Source organism: Mastigoproctus giganteus, chromosome 8 (genome assembly GCF_048544385.1).
Source record: "Mastigoproctus giganteus isolate SK-2022 chromosome 8, ASM4854438v1, whole genome shotgun sequence".
Lineage (NCBI taxonomy): Eukaryota > Metazoa > Arthropoda > Arachnida > Uropygi > Thelyphonidae > Mastigoproctus > Mastigoproctus giganteus.
The window spans coordinates 89,695,242-89,704,959 of NC_143582.1; the positions used below are offsets into that span (position 1 = coordinate 89,695,242).

Genomic DNA, 9,718 nt, shown 5'->3' on the forward strand with positions numbered 1-9,718 from the left:
TTTCTACCCTCAAGGCACTGAAACAGGATTCGTCCATCGTCATTCTACCGGCGGACAAAGGCCGTCGTATGGTTGTAATGAACCACACTGATTACATGGCGAAAGCCTTACTGCTCTTACGAGACGCTACCGTCTACAAACCCTTAACCGTCAACCCCAACAGGGCTTTGGAACGATGGGAGTCAGAGGTGAATATCCTCATCAACACTTGGCTGAAACAAGAGAAAATCACACAGTCAACCCGTAATCACCTCCGTGCCTCCGGTTGTCAGATCCCACGGTTTTACGGCCTGCCGAAGGTGCATAAAGAAGACACACCACTAAGACCTATTGTATCCTACTGTGGATCACCGACTTACGAGCTGTCTAAATTTGTCTCGAGACTTCTCTCTCCTCTAGTTGGCAAGACCACCTACACCGTCTCCAACAGTGTTGAGTTCATAGAAAGGATCCGCACTATATCCATCTCGCAAGATCAAGTCATGGCATCGTTCGATGTCGTATCACTCTTTACCTCCATCCCAGTGGAACTTGCCATCTCTTGTGCAAAACAACTCTTGGACAATGATGGAACCCTTAGCGACAGAATTAGACTGACGCCTGATGACATTTCCGCCGCCCTCAGACTGTGCTTAACAGGGGGTGCAATCATGTTTAATGACTCAATTTACCAGCAGATACATGGCACAGCCATGGGTTCCCCTGTCAGCTCGGTCACAGCAAACATCGTGATGGAGGAGTTAGAGGGACGTGCGTTTACACACGCACCAGATCACATCGCCTTTTGGTGTCGCTATGTAGACGATGTGTTCGTAGTCATCCCTAGAGACTCAGGTCAGCGACTCCTAACCCACCTCAACTCACTATCGCCCTTCATAAAATTCACGATTGAGCTGGAGTCGAACAACTCTATACCATACCTAGATACACTTGTCCGGCGCGAAGACACATGCTTGAAGACGACAGTTTATCGTAAGGCTATGTGTGCTGGCCAATTTACCAATTTCCGGTCAGCACACGCACGGGGCCACCTCCTCTCCACTGCCCGAACCTTGCTAACTCGCGCCTGGACACACTCCAGCTCCGCAGATGAAAGACGCAAAGAGGTCACCAGAGTCAAAGCAGACCTTACGAGGTGTGACTACCCTATCGACGTCCTTGACAGGTGTGATCTACAAGCACGCGACAACGTGACGACCAACAGCAACGCCAACAGTGACGAGTCATCCACGAGGGCATTCATCCCATACTACCCCAACCTGTCACAACAGATCGGTAGAATCCTAAAATCACATGGGATAAAGTGCATCCAACTCCCAGGCAAGAAACTGCGTTCTCTCATTTCCAACATAAAAGCACCTGTCCCCACCCTTCTACAGAGCGGTTTGGTCTATCGCATCTCTTGCCGTGACTGCACGAGCTGCTACTTTGGAGAGACTGGACGTCGACTCGAGAAACGCCTCTCAGAACATAAAAGGGCGATCCGTTTGGCAGATGTGGAACACTCAGCTATCGCCGAGCATGTCTGGACAACCCACCACGACATCGACCCACACCGCGATGTCGTGGTTGTGGACAGGTCCCACCATTACCTAAGGCGTACCTGGTTGGAATCGTTAAATATAAAATGCTCGGATACCTCTTTAAACAGGAACAGTGGTTGTCAAGTTAATCCCATCACAGAGTCAGTAATTCTATCCATAGACAAACGCTGGCCACGTCACTACCATACGTCACAGCCACAAACATCAACAAACAATTAACCACGCGCCTCACGCACCATCCTGGCAGTGCATCTCTATTCCAAATTCCAAATGCCTATTCTTAATGCTCTGTGCAACAAAATAAAATTTTTTCGCATTATGAATCCGGAGCACGTAGGCCTCTTTTATTAAATACCATAACTGTTTTACCACGCACTTCAGCTATGGATTTCTCTTGGCTCGTGAGTGAAGTCCTAAATTATCTTGTTGTAACTCTAGTGATTACTGGTTTTTACTAGACTGCCAGTTGAATTATACGAAATGGGATTGCCGATTTTGCAACTGATTTCCTGCGCTCTCTAACATACCGTAATTACAGAATTAGTGCTAATAACTTCCAGGACACCACAAAGGCGCATAATTCACAGGGCATTTCTTGTATTCAACCGTCACTTCTACAAGGAGATTTCCTCTTGGATAGGGAGGAACTCGACTTGCTACTACGCTTTATACTCCAAAAGCAACTTTCTTATTTATTTTTATCATACCTGAGCTAGTACAAGGTTTACGAATTAAGTTCAAGGAAATTTAAACCAGATTTTTCAAGATATGACACCTTACCTTCAGCAAAAACACATTTGTGGCTTGCGCAATTGCCCTTTGAAAATACACTCTTGTGAGATTGATCATGAACTCTTAGAGACATTTTTAAACACATGATTGCCACCCAATTCCTTTTTATCACATTTCTTTCAGTGTCCATTACACCGTCAAATCATTGCCCTGCCAGGGTGTATTTGATTTTGGGGAACAAATAGTAATCCGAGGAAGATAAAATAGGGGTTAAAGGAGGGGAGACGGTGGTTCGGTGAATTCTTTTAACCAAACAATACCAAATGTATGAACAGCATCCCCTTATTCGCCACATTTCCTGAAATAACAAATTTCTTACGAATCGAAGAGAGTGATCAAAAAGTTCGTTTCTGAAAACAAAATATTTTATATCTCGGAGAATATGTTGAATGCTATTCTATGCTTTATCTGTTTGTGGTCGTATTCAAGGCAGTACAACTTGTCACTGTTACAATCGACGCGCTTTACGAGTCTGAGCAGCTTTTGTTCATCAATCAGATAGTGCGGGCGTAGATTCTGTTTTCCCAAATCTTCTGTGAGAATTGCACGAATTGTTTCTCCGTTAACGTGATGTTCTTCCTTCATTCGAAGAATTGTTCGATTCCCAGCCGCAATAACTATATGAACTTTCTCGAACGGAGAAATTTGTGGGGTGTGAAGCGTTGTTGGACGTCCGCAGCACGTGTCATCTTCCAGATCTTTATAGATAACCCAAAACCTTGTAAACTAGTTAAAAGACTTATACATAGAGCATCGGTATCATACGCATGTTTTACCAATTCGTAGATTTCAGTGGCATTTCTTATCAACTGATTTCCATAACCCGTCAGAGCTAAGGATTTTACTCTTTAAAATCCCTAATCTTTGTCAAAATAATAAAACGAAACAATATGATTGAAAGTGAAATGAAAGTAAAGCAAATGAGAAAGTGAATTAAAATTAAACATGGAAAGTTAAAAGCAAGGCGTACTCGAAATATCTGGCCTTGCCGAAATTCAGTGATGGACTAAGTAAGCATTATACACTAAATGTCAGACAGTTTCAACAACGTGAAACTTGGGCCAATCAAGGTCTGATTGGAAGAGTGACGGCTCTCTCATCTGTCATTTTAAGTCACCTGGTTTTGGGCTATGAGCATTTCTCTCTCTCTCTCTCTCGTGTAGACTCTGTTCCTAGCAACTAGCAATATCTATAAAAGTCGTAGTTCGAGAACTTGGACGGCAGGTAGCATTTGTGTTGGGAGAAAACTTCTCAAGAGTTGAAGATATTGCTTGATAGCTCGGAGGACGAGTTTCGACCGAAGAGCTGGTTGAAGTATCCTTCATTCAGTGATTCCCCAAGAATCAGGAGGATTCAGATCACCAATGAGCATTTTAATACACTACTCGACAAAATTAACAGAACAAAATGCTTATCATGAATATTTTATCGGGACAGTGTCGCTGAAGGAGAAAATTTGATATAATAGGCATGCAAATTGCTCATATCCAATAGAAATCTATCTACCACCTTACAGAGCCATTATGTTATGCAAATTATTCTTACATTATGCAAATTATTCATGCCTATAAAAACACGCGTTGCAATCACATCACTTCATTACCGTATTTTGGCTTTTTCAGTGAGACAGCCACATTTGTAGTACTCAGGATGATTCTTTGAGATGGTGGACCGTTAGATCATTTAAAGCCAGGCAGTCGCAGGAGGAGGTGACACGTTGGCTTAGTGTGTCACGCAGTGTCGTCTCGACACTATGGAAGCAGTTTTAGGAGACTGGAACCATTACAAGAAGAGCTGGCCAAAGTGACCCGAGAGCTACGTCAACCAGAACAGACCACTATCTGGTTCTAACAGCAAGACGGAACCCTACGATGTCCTCTCATCAACGGCCTCTTGAGATTGCTGTGGCCACAGGTTAAAGCATTTCCAACTGGATGTGTTAAGAAGGCTCAATTCAAATGGGCTCTACGCAAGGAAGCCAGTGGTTTGAATTCCATTAACCCCAAACCACCGCAGAGCTCGTCGAAACTGGTGCCATGAACATGTGACTTGGAGACCTGACAAATGTGGTACAGTTCTGTTCTCTGATGATATCCCGTTTTAGCCTACAAACACTCGTGTGGGGACGGAATAATGATCAACGGCCGCATCCCTCTTCATGTTTTTGATAGGGGTACCATATCTGCGCAGAGGTATCGAGAACAGATCCTCGAACACTATGGGCGAGTTTTTAGGGGCGCGGCCAGATTTTCTTTTCAGGTATGACTATGCCACTTCACATAGAGCTCAAGAGGTGGAGGAATATCTTGATAATGAAGATATCCAGCGCCTGCCGTGGTCAGCACGATCTTCAAATTTAAATTCAATCGAATATGTATGGGATAGCCTTGAGCGTCGCATTGCACGCCGACAGTGAACTCCTCGGTCACTTGGTGAGCCGAATGGGATTTGGTGCTACAGCATCTTATAGACACCCTTATATCGAGCATGATTCACCGCTCTCAGGCGTGTTTAACCCTTGGAGATGATCAAACGCCGTATTAGTGTCATGTGGCCATATTTTCAAGCAACTTGTATCGATTTCTGTAATGCGACATCTTTAGTGATTTTTATACAACCCCTATAAATGTTCCTCGAAGTTTCTCCCTGTCTCTATTTTCATCTTTATTCTATGGTACACCGCCATACCTAATTTTGTTTCCGTTTATCGCAAGCTGCACGAATTACAGCACAATTTTATACATGTTCTGCTAATTTTTTCCAGCAGTGTAGCTGATGTAGTATCTGTGTTGGTCAGGAAAATCTCTGTTGTATAGTTCAGCTGTCCTGGAGGGCGACATTCTCTTCGCTGTGATATCTGTTCGATTTATGTCTGCCATCAGGAGTTTATTTGCTTGTTTGTTTAATTTGGCACTCCCTTGTTAACAAGCTGTACAAAAATACAAACACTATAACACAATTTTCCGTTCTACAGAATGAACATGACATTCAGTCGAGCCAATTTTTTTTTTTTTTTTTTGTATTTCGTTATTAAATTCTTTACTTCGTTTCACCCTATTTGTTGTGCTCAATTTATGCGTGATAGAACTTCTCTGGTGAGCGAATGTAGCAACCGATCGCTTTCGAGATAAACATTTCGCCCCTCGAGCGCTTCAAATTCCCTACTTGTCGCATACGACTGCTTTGGAGACGAAGATTTCTCGCATTTTAGCATCTCCTCGTGCGCATTTCGCTCAAGATTTCTTTCTAATGGCTTACAATGCATATCAGTGGTCTCATTTGATTTAATCAAGCGCACCTTTTATAGCAGACTTTTATCCTAGACTGGACCTCTTTGGGAAGCATTACTGAAGCCAAGTACACCATAAAGTCGGATCCCGTGAAAACGGAGGGCTATCATTGTTAAAACATTTATTCAAAAATAAAAAAAAGGAACCACTGTAAAATGGGAAAATTTAACAATCATCAAAAGTAGAATGTGGAAGGGGGGAGGTGGAACAATCGCGTAAAACGGCGACAACCTAAAGTACACAATAACATGGATTAGGTTAATGATTCAGTGAAAACTTCTCATTGAACTCAAAAGCATATAACATGACGTCGTATTCACATATTTATTTGTGTTGAAGAGTTTAGTGTACGTATTCGGTGGTCGGTTTGTTTATTTTGTGGGAGAAAAACAAATGTCACCCGAATATGCCCACAAATAACGTGAAAACCTAACTCTCCACTGACTCTCTACTCCTGATACCTTACCAACTAACAGACACGGAGTGAAAAAGCCCATAAAAGTTCCTGGACCCAATGACGGCATTCTAAATAAATCTTGAATTTCTGAAATGTCTAGAACTGTTGTTCCAATTTTAAGCAACGTTTTTCTATGGGGAACTATGGGGCCAAGGACTCTGAATTGAAACTAAAACCTCTCAGGTACCTAAACAATATTATCCTAAAAATCTGATATGTCTGCAGTTTATTTATGTCCATATGGCGAATATATATTCGTTTCTTTTTATATCAGTTAACTTATTTAAATAAAACAAATTTTAACTTCGAGTAGGATGGCTGCAGTTGGTAATCTCTGATGAGCAAATCAAACACTTCTTTAAAAAAGATGTAATGTTCTTCTCTGCATACGTAAACAGTTCGGAACTATAAAAAGAAGAGTATACTGTACATATCTTGAGAAGAATAAGGCCATAAACTGCTGAAAATGATGAGTAAAGTTGAAAATAATTTGCTCATCTGCCAGAATTCCTTAAGTTACATAGTTTTGCTTTTCAATAAGAATGGCGGTTACCTTAGGTATGTGTTAAGTTCCAAAGTGACTAAGGAACTAAAGACATATTGATTCTTCGGTCGGTTTTCGGGGGAAAATGCGAGTTTCAGTGAGGAAAACCATACAACCCCTCGCTTGACACCGATTAACTCCCACTTGCTGATGGATGCCATCAAGGCAGCGATAGGTTGGTCGTAAAACTGCTAGCTTGGGGGGGAGGGGAGTATACACAGGCTAATAGCTTGACTAGGGCCGCAGGCAGAAGTGAAAGTGATTCTTGCACTGCCTCTAATGGAACATGCATCAACCTGGAATGCAAGGCTTTGTGGATCATGCCCCTGCTGTGTGTTATCATGGAACAAGTAACTACGTGGGCTAACAAAGATTAAGAATACGCGCATGTATACTTGCATGTACACTAATGCTAGGAGCATTGTAAATAAATTTGATTATTTGAAATACTGATTAAGTCATCAAATGCAGACATTGTAGGAATAGCGGAGACGTGGTGTCTGAGTGACACCACGAATTGAATTTGAATATGAGGAATAAAATGTATACAGAAAGGACAGGTGAGGTAGAGGGGGTTATGTTCTTGGTTAAGAAGCATATTAAATCTAAGGCAGTGCATCCAGTCGACATGGGTGACGCATGTGGGGCGATGGAGAACGAGCTCTTCGGAGTGGAGATCCGCAATAATTCAATTTGCGGCAACTGTGGGAATTAACATCCCTAAGACACGCTTTCGACATCGCACTGAGTTCACGCCACGACGAACAGCTAGGATTCGTCGTAGCGTGAACTCAGCGCCACTGCGATTCTTGGCCGTTCTGAAGTCTAAAAGGGAACATATTGCTATTAGGTGGCTGTACCCGACAAACTTGCTATTCACCATACATAAAATTATGGAAATTCGTTGTTGTTCTCCTTTGTTTTGTTTTGTTTTTTCTTCTTCGTTCAGATGGACTGTTTTTGCTTTTTTGTCAACTATAGGAAATAGATTTTAAGGCAATTTTAAGACAAAAAAAAAAAAAAATTGAGTCATTTAGATGTGAAACGGTAATGTCAGTCTTTGAAATTCTATAAAATAAGTCATGTCTGCCTGCAGTTTCTGTTACTGTTATCATACAGTAGAAACTGTAAATATAATCTATATAACTTACCGTAATTTATTGATAATGTAAAGAAGCGTACAGAATTTTTTTTTCTTTTTGTTATAGGACAGGAAGTTTTATCTCCTTAAGAACCTTAATTGCAATTTTAATTTTACAGTATTTTAATATTTCTTTAATTTTAATTTAATTTTTAATTTTACGGTATTTTAATATTTCTTTAATTTTAATATTAATATTTAATTTTAATATTAACATTTAATATTTTAGTATTTAATTTTAATATTTTAGTGTTTAATTTTAATATTAATATATATATTTTTTAATATTAATATATATTTTTTTAATTTTAATATCAATATATATATATATTTAATTTTAATATTTAATATTTTAGTATTTAATTTTAATGTTAATAATTTTAATTTACGGTATTTTAATAAAAATTTTAATATTATGGTAATTTTAAGTACCAAGTCTGATTTTAAATAAAATATTGTGCCAGAACTATCCTCATTTCGTGTTTACCATGACTTATTTTTAAAATAAACTTATGCCTCACAGTAATATTAAATGGCATGTTTTACTATTGAAGCTTATTCCTTTTATCTTTATTATTAGTGGAATCCCCAGATGGAAATATGTATTTTGCCAGCCTTTATGTCCTCGCAGCTGTCACAGTGATTACAATTGCTGTTGCTTCTACACCGCGTGTAAAATTCCTTGGTTCACATTCCTTCCAGACGAGAGGAGTTTTTATGGACTATTTTCCACTGTAGCAAAATTAGTCAGTCTTTGGTGATAATTTTTCATTAAGAAAAACAGGCAAATCGACAACACAATGAATGCAATTTACAGACCCAATACATGACACCTCATGGCCTTTACTTTCCACGGCCTAAGTACTAATCAATACACAATACCTATCATGGTATCAAAAGAAAGAACAAAATCTTTAAAGGCGTGATTTTTAATGGTGTAATTTTTCAACACCATTAAGAACGGCAATGTTAAGTGGGACCTCCCTGCGTTATTGGATTAATTAGACAATAATTTTCTTAATAATTAGCTTGAATATAATATAATTAATATTATATTTTACGCAACCTAAGCAATTTATACAGTCACTGAATTAAAAGTTCGTTGAGATTTTTATTCTATTCTAAAAATTGTTTTAATTTATTTGCGTTAATAATTTTGTACATTTTCAGATTTCGGGACTACTTTCGTTCAGTACTGTGTCTCTGCAGAGAACCATCCACAAGTTCTCGTTCTCCAAGTGGAACCTTGTGGTCATCAGGAGGAAGATCACTGCGTCTCAGTACCAAGAGAAGCTTACAAATCCAGTCGTCTTATTTGTCCACAAAGAAGATAGAGGCACCACTACTGAACGGCTCTGGTTCTTCGACCAGTCAGAATAATGGAACAGTGCATGTGGATGTGCACAGAGTGTAGAATAACATAATGTGCACTTGTCACCCAAAAGTTGTGTTGTAAAATACATTCAGGTTCCAATACAAGGACACAGATCACGTTCCAGCAAAATCTGGCGGCGAGCCAGATTTTGTTAGATTGTGATTTGATGTCTGTATATGACATCAGATATGATATACTGGGTACCCTAGAAGTTCCGTCCTTCTTTTGGATTTAAATTAAATTCCTAGATAAATTTCGCATTTAAATCCATACATATACTAGTATGCTATAAACCATAACTCAATCATTCAGCCAATCATATTGATCTGCATTCTTATTGTGATTCAGACAAGCGTCACTGAGGAACATCAAAATCCTTATGATAATCATCGGATTATGAGGTTTGGTAGTGGATAAGTATACCTTATGTGTCAGTTAAAATGGCCGTTCCTGTAGAACACTGTCTCATCAGGAAAAATCATTCATATGGCAGCCCAAACCCAATTCCAGAAATGAGGTCTCCGATGGTCTTCTTCTTTCGATATGTGTACGTGGAATATTTTATAGGGTGTAAT

At 39.7% G+C, this 9,718-nt stretch overlaps 1 protein-coding gene across 1 annotated transcript in view; it reads left to right on the forward strand.

Moving 5' to 3' along the window:
• The window catches only part of LOC150081708 (tachykinin-like peptides receptor 86C), a 174,819-nt gene extending 165,487 nt beyond the window's left edge, over positions 1-9,332 (forward strand). The window contains exon 5 of the mRNA XM_090379573.1: positions 8,939-9,332. Within this exon, the coding sequence (XP_090235699.1) occupies positions 8,939-9,182 (244 nt within the window). The 3' untranslated portion in view covers positions 9,183-9,332. The remainder of the gene's footprint in view (positions 1-8,938) is intronic.
• Positions 9,333-9,718: the final 386 nt, after the last annotated feature.